The sequence below is a fragment of the Nomascus leucogenys genome, chromosome 14 (genome assembly GCF_006542625.1).
Source record: "Nomascus leucogenys isolate Asia chromosome 14, Asia_NLE_v1, whole genome shotgun sequence".
In the NCBI taxonomy this organism is placed as follows: Eukaryota; Metazoa; Chordata; class Mammalia; order Primates; family Hylobatidae; genus Nomascus; species Nomascus leucogenys.
Genome location: NC_044394.1, coordinates 56,924,132 through 56,950,508, shown reverse-complemented (window position 1 = coordinate 56,950,508; position 26,377 = coordinate 56,924,132). Strand labels below are relative to the sequence as shown.

At 48.6% G+C, this 26,377-nt stretch overlaps 1 protein-coding gene across 1 annotated transcript; it reads left to right on the top strand.

The window, feature by feature from the left end:
* The first annotated feature begins 716 nt into the window (after positions 1 to 716).
* CACNG1 (calcium voltage-gated channel auxiliary subunit gamma 1) lies at positions 717 to 12,729 on the top strand. The gene is made up of 4 exons (XM_003268661.2): positions 717 to 1,051; positions 10,070 to 10,144; positions 10,981 to 11,118; positions 11,972 to 12,729. Exons 1-4 carry the CDS (start codon positions 838 to 840, stop codon positions 12,196 to 12,198), a joined length of 654 nt encoding a protein of 217 aa, XP_003268709.1. The 5' UTR covers positions 717 to 837; the 3' UTR covers positions 12,199 to 12,729.
* The last annotated feature ends 13,648 nt before the right edge of the window (positions 12,730 to 26,377 follow it).

Below are 26,377 nucleotides of genomic sequence, written 5' to 3'. Positions count from 1 at the left end.
CTGACCTCGAACGGAGCTTTGCTCTGGACCCAGTTTTGGGGATGGAAAGAGAATTGAAAAGGGAGTAATGTTCTCGTGGAGGGATCAGAGTTGGGTAAGGCCAGGCGTGGGAACCACCTAAAATCTTCCTATGGTTTGGGGGATGCCGTGGGGTTTGTGGCTAAAATGCTTGCCTAAGAGGTGGACTCCACAGGCCCTGGACGGGGTCCCCGGGATGTCCCTAGACAGAATCCTAGCCCCCCAGATCCCAGGATGAGAACCTACTCACTGCCCTGCCGGTAACAGGCTTACCCCGTGGGAGCCCGGGACAGCCATGGAGACCACAGCTCCTGGTCTCCTCCCCTGGCCTGGGCTGCCCTTTCCCATCAGCCCAGAGCACGCAGATTCCCACCCCCGGGGCCCTGCTGCCCACCTCTCGCCCTCTCCCAACTCAGGCACCCTGAGCTGCTACTCCACAGAGGCCTCAATGCACCATCCAGAGCCTTCTCTCCTTGCCGCCCTGCCCCGCCGCACTGGGGTATTTCTGGCTCCTAGAGGGGCAGAAAACCCTGAAACCCGAGCAGAAGCCATCCTCGGTGCCAGGCCTGGAGACGGGCGTTAATAGCAGCCTCCCTCAGGCCCCTGACGCGTCTGGGCAGCTGCTCAGCACGTCCCGCGTCCCTCAGCCCCAAGGCCAGCCCACTCTGGCTCAGCCAGGCACACTAAACTTAGTGGCCACTCCCAGCTCGACAACCACTGCCACCCCTCCAGCTCGGCTGTCACCTGCCCTAGGAGACGCAGCCGCCGGACCCTGCCCAGGGCACTCATGCCTAGGCGACCACCGTGTCCCAGACCAAAATGCTGAAGGTCCGCGTGACCCTCTTCTGCATCCTGGCAGGCATCGTGCTGGCCATGACAGCCGTGGTAACCGACCACTGGGCTGTGCTGAGCCCCCATATGGAGCACCACAACACCACCTGCGAGGCGGCCCACTTCGGCCTCTGGCGGATTTGTACCAAGCGCATCCCCATGGACGACAGCAAGACCTGCGGGTCCATCACCCTGCCCGGGGGTAACGTACCCACCCTCCGTCCCAATCCCCAACTCCCGCCCTTCCCCGTCGTCCCCCTGGCAAAGTTGCCCATGCGAAGGAAGGCAGGTTTCTCTGCCTAGAAATAGGGCAGCCGCCCAGCCTTTTCTGCCCAGGGAAGAAGATATGAATTGCATGTGCGGTGCTAGTGGCTGGGGCTGGGTTGCAAGATGAGGGCATTTGTCCCAGCTATTTCTGTCTGGCTGGACCTTGGGGCTTTTTGTCCAGAGCAGAGAGCTGGGCAGGCTCAAGAAAGGAACTGCAGCTCCAGCCCAGGCACTTCTGGGCCCCATCTGGTCACTCTCTCCCTGCAAAGACAAGCTGGGTCGCTCTGTGTCCTCAGGCTAGGGGGACCCATGGGGCTGGCAGGTTTGTTCCTGGCCTCAAGGCAGGAGAGGAGAGAGGACAGGCGATGGAATTTGCAGGGTCCTGTGCAAAATGAAAATGCAGGGTTCCTTGCTCCAAATTACCAAGGATTTCAAGGCAGTGACAGCAGCACATGAAACCAAGCATGGGCCCTTGTGGGCCCCGGGCCTGGAGCAGCTGCACAGGTTCTGTGAAGCAGGACATGGCTGTGGGTGAGCCACCTGCCCCAACCTTCTTTTTTTTTGAGACAGAGTTTTGCTCTGTCGCCCAGGCTGGAGTGCAGTGGCACAATCTTGGCTCACTGCAACTTCTGCCTCCTGGACTCAAGCAATTCTCCTGCCTCAGCTTCCCCAGTAGCTGAGATTACAGGCATGCGCCACCACACCCATCTAATTTTTGTACTTTCAGTAGAGACGGGGTTTCACCACGTTGGCCAGGCTGGTCTCGAACTCCTGACCTCAGGTGATCCACCTGCCTCAGCCTCCCAAAGTGCTGGGATTACAGGCGTGAGCCACCATGCCCGACCTCCACCCATCCTTTTGTCAGGACTTCAGTCTCCTATGCATACTGTCTTAGCTCAGACCCTGTCAGAGTTGCAAAGCATTTCCTCACCCTGTAATTCAAGCATATTCCTCGATTTCCTACCATGTGACCAAACCACACGTTGAAGTTAAGGTCCTTTTCAGGTGTACCTGGTAGTTGCATGACTAGCCTCTATTCTGCAAATGCAGAGGCTTCTGGATTCTTAGCAAATACAGCACTTTAGAGGAAAGAGTGCTACATAGAGACCAGGCGGCCAGGGATCCCGTCACCATTGCCCACTACCCTCAAGTGACCATCCAGGGAGGACAAAGCTCACCTCAGCCTCTGCTTCTTCCTCTATAAAATATGGGACTGACTCTCAGCAACGTAAGATCCCTTCCCAGGCTTACAGACGCCCATCCACGGTGGCAGTGGAGCAGGGTGATGTCAGCGTGATGTCCCACCTGGTTTTTGGATTATTTCCTCTTTTATCAGACTAGGTGTTCCTTGAAACCTGTCCTTCAAGGACACTAGGGCTGAGTCCCCGAAGATCTTGCAGTCTGCGTGTGAGGCAGAGAGCCCAGAACCCATCCTCCCTTGTCTCTGCTCCCTCTTCCTTCCCTCCTGCTTGCTCCAGAGAGCCCCTCCCTTGTTCAGCCCCACTGGATGCCCAGAAGACTCGTAAGTGCCCAGCTGTTGTAGAAACACCAAGTCCCAGGGCTGAGAGTGACAGGTGTGGCCATGTGCTTGCAGGGTATCGCATAGCCTGGATGCCCATGCCCCTTGGCCGCTGCTGAGCACACCCATAAACAGGAACACCCTCCAGCCAACTCCCCTGGGCAGGGCAGGGCAGGGCAGGGCAAGGCAGCTTCTTCAGGGACCACGCGTGGGGACGTGCTGTTACAGTCCTGTTCACCCGTCCTTGGAACCATCTGCCTTTTAAAGTCAGAGCAGAGGACTGGGCAGTGAGCAGAATCCACACAAGGAAGAGACAGGCTGGTGAGAGGTGACTGGACCAATTGCAGGGGGCCAACAGGCATTGCTTGGCCTTGAGCCTGACCAGGATCTACCTCTTTGCCTTCTTAGCCTAACCAGCTATGAACCATACCTCCCACACTTGTGACACTGAGCACTACCTTTCCCCCGGTAATCTTCCAAAGTATGTTCCTGCCTTTTTCCCTCTCTTTTCTCTGCAAATGGACATCGTTCTCCTTCCCCATCTGCCCTTCTTGTGCTCCCTGGGACCACTCTTCTCTGGAGGGAGGAAGTGGGTTCATATGTGGCCTGTCATTTATTATTAACAACAATAATAATAATAATGGCACATACATGTAACCCTATGTGCCAAATATTGTTGTAAATGCTTTACGTGTATTAACTTTGAAAGACATCAGGAAAAAAAAAAAGATAGAAAAAGAACCTCCAAAAATCTTCTTCTCCATAAAAGTAATGAGAAGGCTGGCAGAAATGGTCAGAATCAACATTTTCAGAACTCTGGAAATTAACCAAAGTCTTGCAGCAATCCAGCAAGAAAAATGGGTGAATCTCAGGAGGACCAGTGAGTTCTGTGGTGTTTTAACTTGCCTTATTCCTGTTTCCCTTTCCCAGCTCTGTGGTAAACTTGCAAACCAACATTCTGTAATCACAGTGAAAATCAGCATCCCAGTAGCCTCTGGAGGGGAGAGAATGGGGTTGGATCAAAGGCCCATTCCCAGAGAGTTGTCGTTATTTGACCTGTCTGGTGATTCCCTGAAAACCCCCACTTGAGAAGCTGTTTCTGTTTGACCTGACTCTGAGCTCATCCAGTGCAAATAGTCTTTCTCCCTGGGGATGTTTGTTGAAAATAATTAGAGATGATTGATTAACACCATGGCTGTCTGAGGCAGTAGATAACAGTTAGGGAAAACAACAGGCAAACCAAAAAACTGGAGACTGAGATGTCCATAAGTTGCATTGAAAAGCCCCAACATATTCCTGGGAATCTAGGAGGCCACATGCATGCACAATGCTATATGCATGCTTGGGAAAGACCTGAGAAGGCCCTAAGCACTCTCTGCCGTATCTTGAGGTTCTGTTCAAGCAGAAAGTGAAGGCTAAGGCAGAGATGTGGGTGGCTTAGCTGAGCGTGAAAGTCATATGCAGAGCCCTTCAGTAAAGACTGGGAGAGGCATTGTTGCCAAGCATTTTAGGAAATTTCTAATTGGTCACTAAGCTAATTGAACAGGGATTTCAGTGGTCACACATGACAAAAAACACAGATTTTACCATCTTAGTTCAAAAAAGTCACTAAACAAACAATGGGAACAAATCCTCAAGAAGGGGGAACAATTGATTTCCAGAGTTGCCACATTATATTGTTTAAAAAATACTGGCTGGGTGTGGTGGCTCACTCCTGTATTCCCAGCACTTTTGGAGGCCAAGTGAGAGGATTGCTTGAGCCCAGGGGTTTGAGATCAACCTGGGCAATATAGCAAGACCCTGTCCCTACCAAAAAAAACCACAAAAACCACAAAATAGCCAGGAATGGTGGCATGTGCCTGTAATTCTAGCTACTCCCAAGGCTTAGGTGAGGGAATTGTTTGATCCCAGGAGTTAGAGACCACAGTGAACTATGATCATGCCACTGCACTCCAGCCTGGGTGACAGAGTGAGACTCTGTCTCTAAATAAATAAATACATACATAAATAATACAAGACATGCAAAGAACTAAAATGATATGGGGCATACATGGGGCAGGGAGAAGTCAATAGATCCCTAAGGAAGCCAGATATTGGACTTACTAGACAAAAACTTTAAATCAGCTATAGTAAATATATCCAAAGAACTTTTAAAAACAATCAAAAGAATTAAAGATGAAAATGATGCCTCATGAAATAGAAACTATCAATTAAGACACAGAAATTATTTTTAAGGACAAAATAGAAATTCTGGAGTTGAAAAGTACAATAACTAAAATGAGAAATTCACTAGAGGGGCTCAATGGCATATCTGAGCAGGCAAAAGAATCAGTGACCTTTAAGATAAGTCAATTGAGATTAGCCAGTCTGAGGAAGAGACAGATAAAAAGAATAAAGAAAAATGACGAGAGCCTCGGAGACTTATGGGACACCATCAAGTGTATGTAAAGGGAGTCCCAGGAGGAGAGGGAAAGAGAGAAAAGAGCAAAAAAGGTATGCGAAAAATAATGTCCAAAAGCTTCCCAAATTGGATGAAAAACGTTAAAAATCTACAAATTTATGAAGCTCAATGAACTCCAGGTAGAATAAACTCTAAGGGATCCACATCTAGACACATGATAATCAAACTGTTGAAAGATAGAGACAGAGAATCTTAAAAACAGAAAGAAGCAACTCACCACATATGAGGAATCCTAAATAAGATGAACAGCCAATTTTTTCCCAAATCTATGGAGTCCAGAAGGTGGTGGGATGACATACATATATTAGCTCACCTAATCCTCACAGAAACCTCCATGAAGGCCATGCTATTATCATCATCCCAATCTTACAAATAAAGAAAATGAACCACTGAGAGGTTGAGATATTTGACAAGGTAACACAGGTGATGAGCAGAGCAGCCAGGACTCACACTCAGACGATTACCCCTAACATTCACCTTTTTAGTCAATACATTAACTACTTTACAACAACCCAGTGAGTGGGTTCTTATTCTACAGGTGGTTCCTATTCTACAGGTGGTTCCTATTCTACAGGTGGGTCTCATTCTACAGGTGGATCTCATTCTACAGGTAGGAACATGGAGGCTGAGCATAGCCTTCCCCAGGCTAACCAGCTAACAAATAGAAGTTCTCCACCCAAGTCTTGAATCCAGAGCCTCCTTTCCCTCCAGTTCCTTCTCACACCCTCTATTGTGCATGTAAACACAGCTCCTAAAAGCTTTGACCCAAGTGAACACAAGGAGTCCGGCTTTTGACATGGCATAGTTTGAGGGCAGCTGGACCAGAAGCTGGTGCAGTGGAGGAGACTTCTCAAGGTCCCACTTAGTCTTAGAATGTTGGAGGTTCAGTGGGCAAGAGTTGTCTAATTTTTCTACTGTCCTCCAAACAGTCTTAGAAGGACTTCCATGTACAAGATCAACATCTAAGACCAATTCCAATGCTTCAGAATGAGAGTAGGAGCCTCTCCCATAGGAGAGACTATGTGTTCTGAAAGTCCAAATGAACTCACAGAGAGGCCATCCCCTGCCCTTGGGCTGGGTGAAGTGCTGCTTCTTTCAGGCTCTGCCTCTTTAGGGCAAGGAGGCAGGTTGCCCAGGTCCCACTTTGCCTAGTGCCCCATTTTCCCTACTGGTCCATCTTCTCTCAGTGCGGGAATTGGGACTGTATGAAACAGCATGATACTGCCGACCCCAGGAATTTCATGGGCTCCCCTCACCACCCACAGGAGTCCATGCCAGAGGCCTAGGCCAAAGCCAGGCTTCTCCCATGGAAGAGCAGTGCTCTGAAGCTCTAGGGTCAGGTCTTGGGGATTTCTCCAGCCCATTTTATAAAATTCTTCAATCAGAGGTGTGGGAGGAGACACAGCCCAGAGAAACCACTGTCAGGGGCTGATAGAACTTCTTTTACCAAAAGGCTAAAAACAACACTGACATCAATGCAAGTTAGAGGCTTCCTTGCATCCCTAAAGTACCAGTTTCTTTGGTTTTGGACAAATCCACAAAGTATCTTTGAATATATGAAAGTTTCCATGGACTGTCACTTGGCACACTGATACATTCTCAGTGATAACCCAAGGCATCCGCTAATCCTGCCAGCTGTTCCAGCTATCAAAGAAATATCCCTATTAACTCAAGTTCAGCTTGGAGCTAAATGTGGCTTCTGCTCTAATTCTTTGAAACTGGCACACTACACGTGGTTCTGCACAGTTACTAATGCCCTTAACCGAACACTTGGTTAGCCAGATTATTCCATCCCCCAGTCAAGTCTGAGAGCTGAGTTTACCATATTTTTAATAAATAACCCATTTAATATTTTTAAACCACCAAGTCTTACAGAAATAAGGAGATTAAAATCAGCATAAGCCATTTGCAGAGACAAAGGAGAATGGCACAACCTCAGAGTTCCTAACACCCCAGATCATCATCCTGGCACTGGAATCTTTGCTGACTTAGTCGGAAGCAAAGCTGCAATCCCTGAGCTTTGTGTAAGTGTGATGGAAGCCAGGGCAGTGGGGCAGAGAGCGACATCTCAGAGGCAGAGGCAGGAAGACTCAGAGTCTACACAGGACTGTCACGGTCCCTCTCCTCTTGACCCATGACTAAAATGGGTCCACCTCGGATATCCTTCCTCTTCACGTTGCCCTGAATGCTCAGTTTCCCAGATAATATCCACCTGGACCCAGGGACAGGGCAGAGAGGGAAGGGGCTCATAGTAGGGTCTGTCCATCTGAACAGGACCCTGCACCCTCTTGAGTGACATGGGCAGATGCCTGGCCTGATTTGTCCTAAATGAGGCCTGGGTCTGACGTGCCCCCATCCCTACAGGGGCCATCAGAGACCATGAAAGGGTTTATGGTCTCCAATGGGCAGCCACATAGCCCAGGAGTGGATGTTTCTCCCAGGTTCAGGGCAGGAGACACTGGTCTTTTTCATGTGCTAAGCCCAAGAGAGGGGACAGGGTCTGCCTATCGGTCCTCAGGCCCCCAGTTCAGCCACGTAAGAGTGAAGCTGAGGCTTCCTGATACCCTGAGAAGGAATCCTACCCACTGGAGGCCCCCTCCCTCCATCTGAGGACACTTAATGGAGAAGAGGGAGGGGGAACATTGTACCTGGACCACCAAAAGAAAAGCATCCCCCCAAAAGCTCACAACCTGGCTCCTGCAGACACGTAGCCTACCCCTGTGTCTGGGTTAGGATCATTTCTATCCAAGCAGCCAGCAGCCAGATGGAGCCTGATGTTTATCTGGTGGGGGTTTGGCAAGCCAAATGCTACCTGTGTGAGAGTCATCTCAGCAACCCACCAGGTGCAGACAGCTGTGCCCCAGCAAGGCACTCCGTGGCCCTCATCTCAGGGCCCTCCGCTGGGAAGGATTGTAACTTATGGCTTTCGAGCAGTCAGGGAGGCAGCTGACCGTGAAATACACTTGAATTCAGTCAATTCCGACAACGGAAATTGGCCCTTCAAGAACGAAACAGAAACAGAAATGTTTCTTTGTCCAGAGGGAGACACATGGAGACTTATGACATAGCATGGGCCATTTTGAAGCAGTGATTTGAGAGATCTACAGCTAATAATCTAACAAATAGAAGAGATCTGCATTATGCTTTAAAAAAGCACCGGATGCCCAGAGAGAATAGCAGAGCACCAATTCTGACATCACCAACCGGCAGTCAGACACCCCAGGTAATGCGGTTCAAAAGGAAAGTGATTTAAATATAGAAGCACACAGAGAAGGCTGTTTATGCCAGGAACAGGGTACTGCTGCTAAACCAGATCCCATTTCCAGGGGTCATTTCCTTCCTCAGCCTCAGGAGAGGCAGCAGCCCCAGCTTTGGGGGGAAGGAGGGGAATGGTACGAGACCACAGGCTTAAGGAGCAAGAAGAATGATTTAGGTCTGATTAAAGAAAGCCTTCATCCCAAAGAAAAGCCTTGGTATCACTGCAGGTACATTTCCAGAAAGAACTAGGCATCAACCGCCTTGTGAGCATCTAAATGAAGCCTGGAAGTGAAGAAATGAATTGACAAACTAGACACCATCTAAACTAGAGAAAGAGATGTTTTTGTATTTAAGGGTCACTGACCCACAGGAAAAGAAATCAATGAAGGGCCTCCACAAATAAAAAGCAAACTAATTTAGTTTTTGAAGGAAACATAATATAAAATAACCCATTCATCCACTTCCTAAATCAAGAGCAAAGAAGATAAACTGCATTTAGCAAGAAATAAGACTGTGCTTTTTTTTTTGAGACGGAGTCCCACTCTGTCACCCAGGCTGGAGTGCAGTGACACAACCTCAGCTCACTGCAACCTCTACCTCCCGGGTTGAAGCAATTCTCCTGCCTCAGCCTTCTAAACTGCTGGGATTACAGGTGTTAGCCATTGCACCTGGCCTGTGCTTTCATTTTATAGTATACCTAGCTATGAGAGAGAGACTGAAAGAGAAAAATGGAAGTGAAATTATATTTTAAATCAGCATGAATTTCCTTGTGCTGAGCGCCTCCCCTCTCCCTCATCAAATTCAGATTTGCGTTCCTACTGCCCACAGACTTTCCATAGCTTTTATGACAATTATCAGGTGGGCCAAGCGGCTTTGTGGGGCAGGTCTCATCTGGGCTGTCTCGCAAAGACCAGGGACCCAGTGAAACCACATGATGGTCACATTCGGCCCTCGTAGGGGTTCCATCTGCATCCAGGCCATCCCAATAGCCACTCGGAAAAAGCCCTTTGCGGGGCATTTTAAGGGGCCTGGAGCAGGGTTCCCATCCTAGCTGCACATCAGGATCTCCCAGAAAGCTGTTGAAAAACACTGTTTGCCAGGTCCCACCAGTGAACCAGGGTGTGCCTGGATTCTGATAAGAGATACAGTCCTAGATTTGGGGTTGATCCAGGGTTTCTCAACCTTGGCACTCTTGATATTTTGGCCTGGATCATTCCATGTTGGGAGGACCTGACCTGTATGTCGTGGGATGTTCAGCAGCGTCTGTGGCCTCTACCGGCTGGGTGCCAGGTGTACCCCTCTCACCACCACCATGTCCCCAGGCATCGCCCAGTGTCCCCTGGGGGGACAGAATCGGCCCCAACAGAGACTGCTGTTTGGCTCTTTGTTGACTGCACCCTGCACACCCTGAAAAACGGCTTGAGCCTGGGCCTCAGTTACCCCATCTGCCTAATGGGGTGCAGAACCCACAGACCATCTGCCCTGCAGACTCATCCAGCCTCAGCTCCCTGAAGACCTCCCAGCCTTCCAGGCAACCTCATTATCCCACTGAGATGTTGTTCTAAGGGTCAAAGACAGATGTTTCAGCCCAGATTAAGAATCTGGGGAGAAGAGAGGCTGCCAGAGCCGAGCAGAATGACACCACGCTCTCTGCCAGCCTCTGTCCTTGCTACGGGTTGCTCCCCTCAACTCACAGTCTGTCTCCTCCTTTGCAGAGAAGAACTGTTCCTACTTCAGGCATTTTAACCCCGGCGAGAGCTCGGAGATCTTCGAATTCACCACTCAGAAGGGTGAGCCTGGGTGGAAAGGGATTTGGGGTGACAGGAGGGGACTTCTGTGTCGTGCATCACTGGGCCAGAAAGTCATTGGCAAAAGCACGGACTTCCTTACGCCTGATGAGAAGAAGCCCGTGGTGCATTTGAACAACAGCCTTGTCACCTCCCCACTCCGGAGGCCCCAGGCAGCCGCCTTCCATCTCCAGGGCCCGGAGCTTCCACACCTTGGGGCCAGGGAGCGTTTGCGGAAGCAGCACCTCCTGGTAGGCTCCTACCCAAGGGCAGCTGTTGTGAAGGGAGCTGTGGATGTGGAACAAGTGCTCAGAAGCCCCGTGGTGGCTCTTGGTGGGATGTGATAGTTAGAGTCTGCAGGGACAGTCCGAGTCCCTTCCTGGCCTAGAAATCCCTCCCTGAGTACCAGCTTTTCAGGATCCACAGAGCTCAGACGCACACCCAGTGTCGGGAGTACAGACCCGTGCCTGCCCGCGCCCGGACAGCTGCACACAGGGTGAGTGGGCAGACACACAGACACACACTGACACACACAGACACACACAACACAGATACACACACACAATGACACACACAAGACACAGACGCACAGAGACACTGACACACACGCACAATGACACACACAATGACACACACTGACACACACACAGATACACACATACAATGACACACACAAGACACACACACACAGAGACACACACTGACACACACGTACAATGACACACACAATGACACACACAGACACTGACACACACTGTGGTGCATGGTGTGGTCCCTAACCAGCCACGACAAGAGCTCCCGGGCTGAGGCCGCATGCTGGGTGTCCCTTGTGTTTGCAGAGTACAGCATCTCGGCAGCCGCCATCGCCATCTTCAGCCTTGGCTTCGTCATCCTGGGCAGCCTCTGTGTCCTCCTGTCCCTCGGGAAGAAGAGGGACTACCTGCTGCGGCCTGCGTCCATGTTCTACGCCTTTGCAGGTAGACTGGGGGCTCTGCCTGAACGCCGGGGCCGGGGGACCATGTCGCGGGGGATTCTCCACTCCACCCTCATGCCCATCGTGAGATTTGGGTGAGGGGCATTTCCCAGGCTCCATCCCCATCCAGGGGCAAACCTGGCCAGGCCCTCAGCGACTCCAGGTGGGTTGGAGGGAGAGAGAGCTTGACAGTTTGTCCATTCCTCCCCACGACTCAACCCTCAAGGCCCCAAAGAAACTGCCCAGAGAATGATTGACAAAAGAAGGAAAGAAACGTGGTCGCCTTTCTTTCTTTTTCTTGGGGGACGAGGAAGAGGGTCTCGCTCTGTCATCCGGGCTGGAGTGCAGTGGCACGATCACAGCTCACTGCAGCCTCGAACTCCTGGGTTCAAGGGTTCCTCCCGCCCCAGCCTCCTAGTAGCTGGGACTACAGACATGCACCACCACACCTGGCTAATTTTTCATTTTATTTTAATTTTTTGTAGAGACAGAGGGCTCATCACTATGTTGCCCAGGCTGGTCTCAAACTCCTGGCCTCAAGCGATCCTCCTGCCTCAGCCTCCCAAAGTGCTGGGATTACAGGTGTGAGCCACCACACCTGGCCACATGGTTGCCCTTCTGAGGGATGCAGGAATAGGGTGGTGGGTGGACAAATGGATCCTTCTGCAGGTTCCCAGCTAGAACCTGCCTTGAGGCAGCTTTTCCCCCAAGGCAAGGTCACCACCTCCTCCATGCACACAGGCTAGGGTGGGGCTGGTGGCAAGGTCACCGCCTCCTCCATGCACACAGGCTAGGGTGGGGCTGGTGGCTACCGCAGGCGCCCCTCGGTCCCTGAGCGTGCCTGGCTCTGCCCCCAGGTCTCTGCATCCTCGTCTCGGTGGAGGTCATGCGGCAGTCGGTGAAGCGCATGATTGACAGTGAGGACACAGTCTGGATCGAGTACTATTATTCCTGGTCCTTTGCCTGCGCCTGTGCTGCCTTCGTCCTCCTCTTCCTCGGTGGTCTTGCCCTCCTGCTGTTCTCCCTGCCTCGAATGCCCCAGAACCCATGGGAGTCCTGCATGGATGCTGAGCCTGAGCACTAGCCCTCCTGTGGCCCTAGCGACCCTCAGGCTTCTTCCCCAGGAACCGGGTCTTGGCCTGGAACCTTCCAGAGAGGAGGCGGGAGCAATTTTAGCTCCACTCTGCTCCCATCTGCCCCCCTGCAACAGTCGCAGGCTGCTTCCTCTCTCTGAGCTCCTCTGGGCCGCCTCAGGCTCCCGTGGGAATAGGGCAAGAGGACGTGAGTCCCAACCTGGCCACAGTTGGGGGAGGCAGAGCCAGCAGGTGGACAGGTGTTTTGCAGGGGCCCAACTTCCCCTGGAGCTCAGAGGTGTCCCCACTGTGCCAGCCTCTGATAAGCTGCCTCCAGTTGTCCTTTATGAACATTGCAGGGACAACCTGTGTTTGCCAGTTCTGGGTGTTCTGTGTAAATAGCCAGCCTGTCTCTTTCTCGGTGATAAAACACACCCTCTCTGGTGAGCCCAGCGTCCCCTCCTTGGCTTCCAGGAGCCCTGGGAAGCATTTTTAACTGGGTAGAATCTGACTGTGGCTTGAAATAAAAAGCTCTCAGAAAACTCAAGTTTTCCTTGCGCCTTGCATAGAAATCGCTCGGATTCCCAGTCACATCAGGGGCCCCCTGACGCCGAATGAGAAGGGAAGGCGGGTCACCCGGGTATGTTGAGGACTTTTGTGGGGACAAGAGGGCAACACACGTGGCTTAGAGGCTCTGAATTCCAACTCGTATCTCTAGGCCCTGAGATTGTTTTCGGGAGAAACTAGAAACCCTCTGATGAAGCAAGGGTGTTAAAAATAGGAGGGGTTATTTCTAGAGCCTGGCATGCAATGCACCTGGTGCCAACGCAGCGCTAAAGCAGCCAGCCAGTGTCTGATTTCTGCTGCTGGATTTTTCTTGTGAAGAACATCAGGAAGCAGGGCTTAGCAGTTAAGACACTTAGGGCCACATGGAGAGCCATGATTTGCACTCTTCTGCCTTCCAGAACCCCACAGTACTTGCCCAGGCTTCTGAAGTGGAATTCAGACATGATCAGCTGATGGGATTCTTGCCTTGCACCCCAGAGAACCCACTGGAGTTCCTGCTTCTAGGGCAGGGTTTGGCAAACTATGGCCCGTGGGCCACACCTGGCCTGCCCCCTCTTGCTGTATGGCCCACAAGCAAAAGGTAGTTTTTATAGTTTTTAATTGTTAAAATAAATAAATAAATAAATTTTTTTTTTTAAAAAAAAAGCCCAAGTGCGGTGGCTCACGCCTGTAATCCCAACACTTTGGAAGGCCAACATGGGTGGATCACAAGGTCAAGAGTTCAAGACCAGCCTGGCCAAGAGGATGAAACCCCCATCTCTATTAAAAACACAAAAAACTAGCCGGGCATGGTGGCACGTGCCTGTAATCCCATCTACTCGGCAGGCTGAGGCAGGAGAATTGCTTGAACCCGGGAGGCGGAGGTTGCAATGAGCAGAGATCACGCCATTGCACTCCAGCCTGGGCAACAGAGTAAGACTCCATCTCAAAAACAAAACAAAACAAAACAAAAAACCCCCAAAACAATCAAGGAACTGGGCATCATGGCTCACACCTGTAATTTCAGTAATTTGGAAGGCTGAGGCAAGAGGATTCTTTGAGGCCAGGAGTTCAAGACCACCCTGGGCAACATAGCAAGACTCCATCTCTACAAAAAATAAAAATAAAATAATTTAAAGATAAAAAGAAGAAGAATATCTAATGACACATGAAAATGATAAGAAATTCACATCTCAATGTCTGTAAATAAAGTTAGATTAACACCAAGCCACGCCCATTCTGTGGCTGCTTTCATCACCATTGAGTAGTTTCAACAGAGATCTTCTGTCCTGCAATGCTGAAAATATTTACTATCTGACCGTGTATGAAAAATGTATGATTATGCCTGTTCTGGAGGAAAACTGTACAACCATCAGCCCTCATATCAACCCCTTACTGGTCCCATCTGAAAGCTGAGGGGAAGTTCATTATTTCAGTTTGCGGTACCTCGGGGGTGTGGGCTGGGCTAGGAGGGGTGTCAGAGGAGATTCACTCAAAGATGCAAAGATCCAGCCAGGAAACAAACTTGCTCCAAGTAAAAGAGAATCAGAAGATGACTGTCCCGGCCAGCCAGGGAGCTGGGGCCACAATTTATGAGTAAAAAGGAAGAGAGAAAACTTCATCCCATTGATAACCGTTTTGGAGGTTGATATTATTGGTAGTTTTTTTTTTCTTTTTTGAGACAGGGTGTCACTCTGGAGTGCAGTGCCCAGGCTGGAGTACAGTGCCCAGGCTGGAGTACAGTGGCACAGTCATAGCTCACTATAGCCTCAAGTTCCTGGGCTCAAGTAATCCTCCTACCTCAGCCTCCCAAGTAGTAGGGACTGCAGGCGTGCGCCACCACACCCAGCTAACTTTTTTCGTTTTTTGTTGAGACAGGGTTTCGATATGTTGCCCACGCTGGTCTCTAACTCCTGGGCTCGAGCAATCCCCTAGCCTTGGCCTCCCAAATTGCTGGGATTATGGGCATGAACCACCACACCCAACTTGCTTTTTTTTCTTTAACAGATTGGAGTCTTGCTACGCTGCCCAGGCTGGCCTCAAACTTCCGGGCTCCAGAGGTCCTCCTGCCTCAGTCTCTGGAGTAGCTGGGATTACAGGTGTGAGCCGCCATGCCTGGCTCCAATATTATTGTTGTATTACTATTTTTACTTTTAGCAGAATCAGACTGGCGTGCATTTTCTTTCTTTCTTTTTTTTTTTAGATGGAGTCTTGCTCTGTCACCCAAGCTGGAGTGCAGTGGTGCGATCTCAGCTCACCACAACCTCCGTCTCCCGGGTTCAAGCAATGCTCCTGCCTTAGCCCCCTGAGTAGCTGGGATTACAGGTGACTGCCACCACACCCAGCTAATTTTTGTATTTTTGGTAGAGTTAGGGTTTCACCACGTTGGCCAGGATGGTCTCAAACTCCTGACCTCAGGTGATCCACCTGCCTCAGCCTTCCAGAGTGCTGGGATTACAGGTGTGAGCCACCGTGCCCGGGGCCTTGGCATGCATTTTCTACTTCCCCATGGGTGCCTATGGGTCGGTCCCCCCAAAACACATCTGAATGGAATATCCACCAAACAGAATACGTTCGGCTTCCCAGGCTTTTAACTCTTTTAAGATATACTTCAGCACAGCCAGAACTCTGATACAAACCAAAGGGTTGGAGGCTGGTCGCCAGAGAGCCACGAATCCTGGCGTTTGCTCCAGAAAGAGGCAACACAGCAAAGCAAAATAGAGTTGACCAAACCAAGGAGGGAAAACATCTTACTCGCCACCCGCCAAATGCTGCTTGCCAGAAGGATGTCCACAGGGGAAAATGGTTGGCTTTGCCAGGGACTGAAGGCCTCACTTCAGGGTCCATGCAGGCCCTGCTCTGAAGGCCACCCAGCGCCCAACCACAGAACAACAGTGCCATCTGCCCTGAAGCCTTGGTTGGCCTCTGAAGCCAATGGCTTCTCATTCCTTGCTTGGAACTGTGTGATTTTTTTTTTTTTTTTTTTTTTGAGTCGGAGTCTCGCTCTGTTGCCCAGGCTGGAGTGCAGTGGCACGATCTCAGCTCACTGCAACCTCTGCCTCCCGGATTCAAGTGATTCTCCTGCCTCAGCCTCCTGAGTAGCTGGGATTACAGGCGCCCACCACCATGCCAGGCTAATTTTTGTACTTTTAGTAGAGACGGGGTTTCCCCATGTTGGCCGGGCTGGTGTTGAACTCCTGACCTCGGGTGATCCGATGACCTCGCCTCCCAGAACTGTGTGACTTTGACACCCAGCACACCTTGATGTCCTGTCACACTTGCAATTTCTCAGCATTTTTTTTTTTTATTTATTTTATTATTATTATTTTTGAGACAGAGTCTTACTCGCTGCCTAGGCTGGAGTGCAGTGGTGCGATCTCAGCTCACTGCAGCCTTGACCTCCTAGGCTCAAGCGATCCTCCCGTCTCAGCCTCCCAAGTGGCTGGGACCACAGGCACACGCCACCACACCCAGCTAATTTCTGTATTTTTTTTTTAGAGACAGGGTTTCGCCAGGCTTTCTCAGCGTTTTTACATCCATCATCTTCCATGAGGCAAAGAAGGCAGCAGAGGCAGGACCAGCAACTAGTTCATCAAGATCCAGACTTAAGTGTGATTTTTTTAAGAACTGTGGTAAAATACACATAACATAAAATTACCATCTTAATCACGTTTACGTGTAGAGTTCAGTAGCGTTAAATACACTCCCGTTGTTGTGCCACTCTGAACACCGTGCATCTCCAGAACTCTTCGTCATCCCAAATTGAAACTCACTAACTCCACGTTCTCTCCTTCCCACAGCCACTCTTCCACTTTCTGACTCTGGGAGTTTGACTCCTCTAGGTACCTCGGATCAGCGGAATCATGGAGTATTGGTCCTTTTGTGATGGGCTCATTTCCCTCGACTGCTAATGCCTTTAAGGTTCATTCGCATGGTACCAGGTATCAGAACTCCCTTCCTTTTTCAGGCTCAGCAATATCCCACTCTACGTATTCCCATATTTTGTTTATCCACTTATCCACTGATGGATGCTGGGTTGTTTCCAACTCTTGGCTCTTGTGACTTACTGCTGCTATCAACACGGGTTCACGCTCTGCTTCAGGCCCTGCTTTTGGTTGTTTTGCATATACTGACTGGGACATTTTTTAAAAATTAAAATTAATGCAAAATCTCCACAATTAACACAATATCAAAACTATTAAGTAGGTGCAAACGTAATTGCAGTTTTTGCCATTGAAAGGAATGGCAAAAACTGGGCAGATGCGGTGGCTCATGCCTGTAATCCCAGCACTTTGGGAGGCAGAGGCAGGTGGGTCACTTGAGGTCTGGAGTTCAAGACCAGTCTGGCCAACATGGTGAAATCCTGTCTCTACTAAAAATACAAAAACAAAACAAACAAACAAACAAAAAACGGTTAGCCAGGCGAGGTGGTGGGCACCTGTAATCCCAACTACTTCGGAGGCTGAGGCAGGAGACTCGCTGGAACCTGTGAGGCGGAGGTTGCAGTGAGCCAAGATCCTGCCACTGCACTCCAGCCTGGGTAATGGAGCAAGACGCCATCTCAAAAAAAAAAAAAAAAAAAAAAAAAGTAATGACAAAAACTGCAATTATGTTTGCACCAACCTAAATTAGAACCAAGGCTGCTGTTTTCCCACCTGTCTGATGAGGGCCCCTACCAATCCTCACTTGGCCTCTGCCCAGGTTCCTGGGAGAACCAAGAGATGGCTCCCTCTCTCGCTGGCCAGCACACGGTAGGACCTGCTCCAGTGGCTTGGTGCTTAGTCCCTCCTTAAACTGAAAATTTCAAGGATCTCTGTGTACCTCTATTTTTTTTTTTCTGGCTGTGCCAGTAAAGACGGATTTTAATCACAGCCTATCTCAATATTTCCCCTGCCAGTGCGACTTCTTCCATTTTGACCAAATATTTTATTTACACATCCATTTCTAATTTATACCGTGCCCACTTTCAGAAATGATTAGAAGTGGAGACAAGGTATTAATAAACCTATGATGTGGAACATATCTATTAAACCAATGATTGGTATTCAGGCTGGGACGCAGCTGCCCCTGGCCTCCCCAAGCCTTCATTTCTCAGTCTCACTGAATTGCAACCACTGAGGCCATAAATTAATCCCCACACAAGGCATTGATCCTGCACATCGGAGAAAGTTAATTAAGGTCATTGCCATTACAAGCAGTGATACTTTCTGTTCTTTTGAATTTGCTTCTGACAAGAATTTTTGCCTAAATGTGAAAGCCTGGACTTTTTGGAAATTTTCATCATTTAGGGGATATGACTTTCATACATAGCTAGCTCTACCTTACTGCTACATTATTATTATTATTATTATTATTATTATTATTTGAGACAGAGTCTTGTTCTGTCGCCCAGGCTGGAGTGCAATGGCACGATCTCGACTCATCGCAACCTCTGCCTCCTGGGTTCAAGCAATTCTCCTGCCTCAGCCTCCCAAGTAGCTGTGACTACAAGCACACACCACCACACCTGGCTAGTTTTTGTATTTTTTGTAGAGACGGGGTTTCACTGTGTTAGCCAGGCTGGTCTCAAGTGATCCACCCACCTCAGCCTCCCAAAGTGCTGGGATTATAGGCGTGAGCCACCGTGCCCAGCCTTGTACTTTTGACCTCTGCTTCCTTCAAAAAACAGTCCGAATTTTCCCCCGAATATTTCCGTTGTACAATGTTTGTGCTTCTACCACCTGCCCTTTAAACTTTGGTGTTTTCTGCCAGGTCTCATCTCACATCACAATTTCTAGGAAATCCCATTCATCTCCAGGACGTCGGTTCCCTGTGACCATCATGAGCCCCTGCCAATCTCTTGTGCAGGTGTCAGACCTGGTGTGTTGCCTTGCTTTCTGCAGAAACTTTGTTGTCCGGAGGTTCCAGGCCACCCCACGTGCCTAAGTCCAAACCCAACCCATGGCTTTTTTTTTTTGTGGGGGGGCGGGCAGTTTCACTCTTGTTGCCCAGGCTGGAGTGCAGTGGCTCTGTCTCGGCTCATTGCAACCTCTGCCTCCCGGGTTCAAGTGATTCTCCTGCCTCAGCCTCCCAAGTAGCTAGGATTACAGGCACCCGCCACCATGCCTGATTTTTTTTTTTTTTTTTTTAAGTAAAGATGGGGTTTCAGCATGTTGGCCAGGCTGGTCTCGAACTCCTGACCTCAGGTGATCCACCCACCTCCGACTCCCAAAGTGCTAGGATTATAGACATGAGCCACCGCACCTGGCCCCAACCCATGACTTTTCTTAACCAAACTGACTCTGCCTTTTTTGTTCCCTCACTTTGATGGGCACCCTATGTACCTATGCCCCCAAGCCAGAAGTTGCTGTCATTTCTTGGACTTCTATCGTGCTCACTGAGCCAAGCCTCGCAGATTCTACTTCTGAAATGACTCCCAAATCCATCTCCTCATTTTCGTTCTTTCTGTCACTGCCTAAGGGCTCTCTGACCCTCTCTCTGCCACTGGTGAGCACTGACTGCTCTGGAGAACACTGTTTCTCAAACATTCCAAGCCAGCTGACATCCCTCCCACACGGGGCCTCCTTCACTTAAACAAACACATGCTTACTGAGTGTATTCGCTTTCCATGGATGCTGTAGCAAATAACGGAAATATAGTGGCTTAAAATAACACAAACTTATTCTGCTAGTTCTGGAGATCAGAAGTCTGAAATGAGTCTTATGAGGCAAAAATCAAGGTGTCCGCAGGGATAGTTCCTTCTGGAAGCTTCAAGTGAGAATTGATCCCCTTGCTTTTCCTGTTTCTGGAGTTAGATGGCGCTCTTTGGTTTGTGGCTGCGTCACTCCAATCTCTGCTTCCATCATGGCATCTCTGCCTGTTTACTTTGATTCTCCTGCCTACCTCTTAGAAGGGCCCCTGTGATTAAACTGGGCCTGCTCAGAAGATCCAGGAGAATCTCTTCACCTCAAATCTTCACTTAAGCCGGGCTCAGTGGCTCACACCTGTAATCCCAGCACTTTGGGAGGCCGAGGCGGGTGGATCACGAGGTCAGGAGATTGAGACCATCTTGGCTAACACGGTGAAACCCCGTCTCTACTAAAAATACAAAAAATTAGCTGGGCGTGGTGGCGGGTGCCTGTAGTCCCAGCTACTCGGGAGGCTGAGGCAGGAGAATGGCGTGAACCCAGGAGGCGGAGCTTGCAGTGAGCCGAGATCGCGCCACTGCACTCCAGCCTGGGCGACAGAGCAAGACTCAGTCTCAAAAAAAAAAAAAAAAAAAAAATCCTTCACTTAAGCACACCTGCCAAGTCCCTTTGTCCATATAAAGAAACAGGTCTCACAGGTTAGAAGTGAACATCCACACAAAGGTTCTGAGGATTCAGATGGGGACATTTTGGGAGGACCACTGTTCTGTCTACCACATTGATGATCAACATTGCATGCCAAGCTAGGCACTGTGCTAAACTAGAATAAAACAAGGAATAAATTACGGTCCTGTCCTTTAGGAACTCAGAGTTCAATGGCAGATGATTTTAAAGTAAAGTGCTGGTCAGGCGAGGTGGCTCACGCCTGTAATCCCAGCACTTTGGAAGGCCAAGGCGGGTGGATCACCTGAGGTCAGGAGTTCGAGACCAGCCTGGCCAACATGCTGAAACCCCATCTCTACTAAAAATACAAAAAGTTAGCCGGGCGTGATGGTGGGTGCCTGTCAGCTACTCGGGAGGCTGAGGCAGGAGAATCGCTTGAACCCGGCAGGCAGAGGTTGCAGTGAGCCAAGATGGTACCACTGTACTCCAGCCTGGGCAACAAGAGCAAAAGTCCATCTCAAAAATAAAAATAAAAAGTAAAGTCCTATGAGATTTGGGATGAGGACTAAGCTCTATTTTTTTTATCTTGCTCAAATTCCTACCTAAGGGGTCTAAGGAGTCATGCCCTACAAATCATAATCCTCAGCAGATGGGTTTTATTTGACCCTATATATTGTGACTTACTTTTCAATCTGACTGGCATAACATTATGAGACAAGGAAAAAAATATTTAACCCCAAAATATATTTCCTTGCCATACCTCGAAATTACCCTGCAAAGTCTCTTGTGGGAAAAATCCACATTCTATAGAGAATCCATTTCCCCCTTTGTTTTCATTTCCTTTCTTTCCAGATCCAGGAGATAATCAACTAACAGCCAGGCACCCTTTTAGGTCTGATAAGAAACATTTTAGACCAGCTGCGGTGGCTCACGCCTGTAATCCCAGCACTTTGGGAGGCCAAAGTGGGTGGATCACCTGAGGTCAGGAGTTTAAGACCAGCCTGGCCAACACGGTGAAACCCCATCTCTACTAAAAATACAAAAATTAGCCAGGTGTGGTGGCACACGTCAGTAATCCCAGCTACTCAGGAGGCTGAGGCACGAGAATTGCTTGAACCTGGGAAGCAGAGATTGCAGTGAGCCGAGATCATGCCACTGCACTCCAGCCTGGGTGACAGAGCAAGACTCCGTTTCAAAAAAAAAAAAAAAGAAACATTTTACAATCTGCTCTCTCTCTCTCTCTCTGAAGTCTGTTATCTAAGAGATTCCTCTGCACAATGAAACTTGGTCCCCACAATCCTTTATCTTAACCCGAACATTCCTTTCCATTAATCCCAGGTCTTCAGATAAACTCAACCAATTGTCAACCAGAAAATATTTAAATTTACCTATAGCCTGGAAGCCCCCACTTTGAGTTGCCCTGCCTTTCTGAATCAAACTGATGTATTTCTTAAATGTATTTGATTGATGTATCATGCCTCCGTTAAATATATAAAATCAAGCTGCGCACCGACCACATTGGGTACCTGCTCTCAGGACCTCCTGAGGGCTGTGTCATGGGCCATGGTCACTCAAATCTCAGATTTGTCTCAGAATAAATCTCTTCAAATATTTTACAGAGTTTGACTCTTTTTGTCGACAGGGAGCGTTCCATTTTTTTTTTTTTTTTTTTTTTTTTTGGGGGGGAGATGGAATCTCGCTCTATCGCCAGGCTGGAGTGCAGTGGCACGATCTCAGCTCACTGCAACCTCCACCTCCAGGGTTCAAGCAATTCTCCTGCCTCAGCCTCCCGAGTAGCTGAGATTACAGGCACATGCCACCACGCCTGGCTAATTTTTGTATTTTTAGTAGAGACAGGGTTTCACCATGTTGGCCAGGCTGGTCTCGATTTCTTGACCTTGTGATCCGCCTGCCTTGGCCTCCCAAAGTGCTGGGATTACAGGAGTGAGCCACCGCGCCCAGCCTCGGGAGGGTTCCTTGGAAGCATAGAAGGGGCATGTGGCCTGGCCCTCTCTACCCTACTTGTTCTGCAGGGCCCAGCTCAGACATTATGAGGTGAGATGTTCTCCAACTCCTCAGGGCAAAATTCATGCTTCTCTCCTCTTTGACACTGTTCATATTTCTAGTACTTACCTCATTGTAGTACAGCTCATTGGGCCACATGCTTTGCTGATTGCAAATTCTTTGAAAGTAAGGCCTGTATTTTCTGCAGAATCATCCTGCCAGCTAGAATCACCCCCTCCCCACAATCCTTTTGCCAAATCCTCTGCACAGCAGCACGCAGTGGCCTCAGGACATGCTAGTGCAGTGAATAAGCTCATGAACTAAAGTGCTGTCAGAGAGGGAATGGGCAGGAGGGACGCATGCAATGATACTACAAAAAAGAATTGGGGCTGGATGCATGGCTCACGCCTGTCATCCCAGCACTTTGGGAAGCCGAGGCAAGAGGATCACTGAATCCCAGGAGTTGAAGACTAGCCTGGGTAACATAGCAGGACTCCGTCTCTACCAAAAAAAAAATAAAAAAAAAATTAGCCAGGCATGGTGGTACACACCTTTGGTCCCAGCTACTCAGGAGGCTGAGGTGGGAGGATTGTTTGAGCCCGGAAAGTGGAGGCTACAGTGAGCTATAATTGCACCACTAAACTCTAGCCTGGGTGACAGAGTGAGACCCTGTATCAAAATAAAAATAAAAATAAAAAATAAAAAAATAAAAAGATGGTGGAATCCACACCATAAGAATACCTCAAGAAGCAAGAAAAGAGTACAAAAGAGCTCATTCACAATCCAGGTCCCTGACCTCAGGTGTTGGCAGCCAGAGTGGCTTGTCCCTTTGCTTAAGTCAGATAAATGTGACTGAGCCAGCTGTATTTGCTACAGCAGAGCCCACAGCTGCACATCTCTGAGATGAGATGATTTTATGAGCTAGAACACATCAGCTGACAGCCTTTAAGAACAGAGAGATTTCAGGCAGGGTGCGGTGGCTCATGTCTATAATCCTAGCACTTTGGGAGGCCGAGGCGGGTGGATTGTCTGAGCTCAGGAGTTCGAGACCAGCCTGGGCAACACGGTGAAGCCCCATCTCTACTAAAATACAAAAAATTAGTGGGGCGTGGCAGCGTGCACCTGTAGTCCCACCTACTCAGGAGGCTGAGGCAGGAGAATTGCTTGAACCCGGGAGGCGGAAGATGCAATGAGCCGAGATCGTGCCACAGCACTCCAGCCTGGGCAACAGAGTGAGAATCCATCTCCAAAAAAAAAAAAAAAAGAGAGATTTCTAGAAGTATTATTACACTAGATCACAATTTTTTTTTTTCCAAAAAAGTTGATCTTCCACTCTGTTAGCTGAGCCAGCCCAGCAGGAATTACCTGTGGTCCTCAACAGCCACCCTGAGACTTGATTCATCAAGATGAAGCCTATTCCCTCACCCATCTCCCAATCATTTTCTGTTAATTTTGTCCCAGGTTATACAACTTGCTTTAAACCTGGTTCTAAAGCTAAGAGGATTGAATCTGCAAAACTTTGTCTAAGAAAAGGAGCCTAGAGCACCCACGTCTGTTTAGCTTTGGAAAATCACGCACATCCCTGAATTCCAAACAGATGGAAGACTTAACTAGCAGGTGGGTTTGGGGACCAAGCACGAAGACAAGGCCACCTACTCTTGTGACTTCCGGACCTTCTCTTTAGGCTCCCATGTATCTTTTGCCTATAAAGGAAACAAAACTCAGAAGACTAATTGGAACATTTCCGAGTTTGCTTTGCAAGGTCTCCAAAACTTTCAGGCACTTCCCTCCTACATCCAAAATGGCTTGTCATCAGTGTTTCTGTTCAATCTGGGAGCAAACAATATCAAAACTCCATCCTCCCACGGCTCCGTGTGCAGGGTAGCATAGCACGTGAGCCGAGTGTCCAGCTGGCCATGCTACCTTCAGAGTCCTTCACTGGCTCCTCCAGATCACCTCGCCAGCACCACTTTGTTCTCAGGGAATTGCAGCCCAATTTCCTGAAACAAAGGTTCAAATCAGTTTGCAGAGCAGCAGTTTTAATGAGCTAAGAGTGGGATAATACCATAGGTTTTGCAAGCTGCAGCTTCTATTCAATTTAATTACCTTCCTCTGTGGATTTCAAATCAACCAGGGCTTCAGACAAAGGGGGAATTTCATCACATTCCGAGAACACTGCATGGCAGGTATATGCCTACAGACCAGAATGTGCTAAAGTAGGCAGCATCCATCAAAACTGACATAACCACGGTGAAGCTGTCAGGTGAAGGGTTCTAACAGTGATACCAGGCAAGACAGAAAATACTCATGAATGCTAACGCTTTGTCACTGCTTGGAGAACTATGTGGAATGGGCAGAGGCATCACCGGACAAGATAGCTTACTCCTCCTTCATCCCAAGCCATCACTCTCCTGCCAAGTGTTGTCATAAGGCCACACTGTGTGGGCAAAGAATGTCAGGCAAAGAATGTCAACGGGGAGGGGAGAGCATCTTTAAGCTCTTCTCTCGATCAAACCCCCAAATCCAGTTCAGCAAGCGTTCATCAAAAGCCTGCCATATAACAGGCACAAAGCTGGTGCTGGTGGTTTAGAGGTCTGAGGACATCATCTCTGCTTCCCAAAAGCTCATAGACTCCCAACTATAACACAAAAATGGTGATAAGGGAGATGTAAAGCTTAATTGCAAGCACAGAGACAAAAGGGGCTAATTCCAACTGGGTAGTGTGGGAGGTGAAATTGAGTCTCGACTAATCAGTATCCCTGGGGAGTGGGAGTCTGAGAGCTGATGGGCATGCTCCAAACAAAATTGAGAGGGCAGAAGATCAAGGGCTTGTTCAGGAAGTAATGGTGACTGATCTGCTATAACCTGGTATGTGCAATGCTCAGGAACACGCCTTGGGTGCCTCGAAATCCAGCTAAGAAATGTAGGATGTGATGGAGAGCCACTGAAGGCTTTTCAGCAAGAGTGGTACAGTCTGATCTATTTCAGAAAGGGAACTGGCTGCAGTTGGTAGCATGAACTAAAAGTGAGGCAATGCAATCAACACAGGGCTCTTCAAATCTTAAGAGGATTTCCACCCATTAGGGAATTGATTTGTTAGGACAATACTATGTAACTGGAGCAGCAGAGTCAATTTCAGACTAAGTGCTCTTTGGCTGTTCAGAGCTAACCACAGGAATATGTGGATGCTCCAGTTTAAAAACGGCTGGGATGCCAGCACTGCTTCTGCTAACCAGCTTTCGCTCTTCATACTTGACCTGCACTCCGCATCAAATTTCCCATCTTGCAGTTTTGATGAAAGGAAGTGATTGTTTTATCAATTACATTTTCACACTAACCTTCATACTAATACCATTCTCAGAAAAATGCTTCAAAGGGCATCAATATGGCATAGGGCTAACACCTGCGGCAGTCACATCTGCATTTTCCCACTGACAGTGGAGCCTTGGGGTTATTTCATCTAGAGCAAGGAACAGCTCGAGGAGTCCCCCAAATCCATTTGATTTATATGGAAAGAAGTTTTTATTTCTAAAGTCCAGATTAGATTAATGTCATATCAAATCAACTCAAAGCGAGATACCTAGCTTAAAATGGATTCACCGCAATGAGTACAAACAGTACATTGTCCTTAGGAAAGGCTGACCGTCCCATCTACTTACATTTACAAACTTGAAGCACAGTATATTCAAGCTAGATTTATGGTGCCACATTAATAGGATGTTAAAAATAAAACAGCCAGGGCATACAAAGCCTTCTGTGACCTGCTAATGCTTCTCAAAACCACATCATGGCAGATGCAAAGAATTATTTCCCCAAGAAAAACAAGACCTTGACTCAGGGCAATTTTCTGCACAACCAGCATTTTTTTTTTTTTTTTTGGATTGTTGAATTAATGCTTGTCACGCATTACTGTGAAGTGCATGATTATACCTGCATAATATATTGCTACAAACTAGGTTTATGAGTTCCCAAATTCTGGGCCGCATTAACAACTAAGTGACTTGTTAGGAGTGATTCAGGATAATTTTCTTAAATTCATAAGATATTTGTTGAATGACTATTTGAAAAGGGCTTATTTTCTCACTGACCATTGGTGATCTTTAAACTTTCAGGTAACACTTTTAAGTCTTAAAAGCATTACTGCTGAAGTTTGGGGATTTAAGCTAAGTCACGAATTTCTGGAAAGTAGAGTTACAACTTTACAAATTCACACTGAGTTCTCAGTTACATTCGTTTTACCATTTACTATTAGGAATAAAATCAAAGGGCTGGGCTTAACTTCAGTCAGACCTTTGACCTTAAGGGCAGAAGGAAGCAGAGAATTATAGTTCACACATAATAAACACATCTC

Bases quoted from the DNA above. Each gene is read 5' to 3' on its own strand.
- CACNG1 (XM_003268661.2), top strand. From the start codon at position 838: ATGCTGAAGGTCCGCGTGACCCTCTTCTGCATCCTGGCAGGCATCGTG. The intron at 1,052-10,069 runs GTAACGTACCCA...CCTCCTTTGCAG, and splicing joins GTCCATCACCCTGCCCGGGG to AGAAGAACTGTTCCTACTTC. The intron at 11,119-11,971 runs GTAGACTGGGGG...CTCTGCCCCCAG, and splicing joins CATGTTCTACGCCTTTGCAG to GTCTCTGCATCCTCGTCTCG.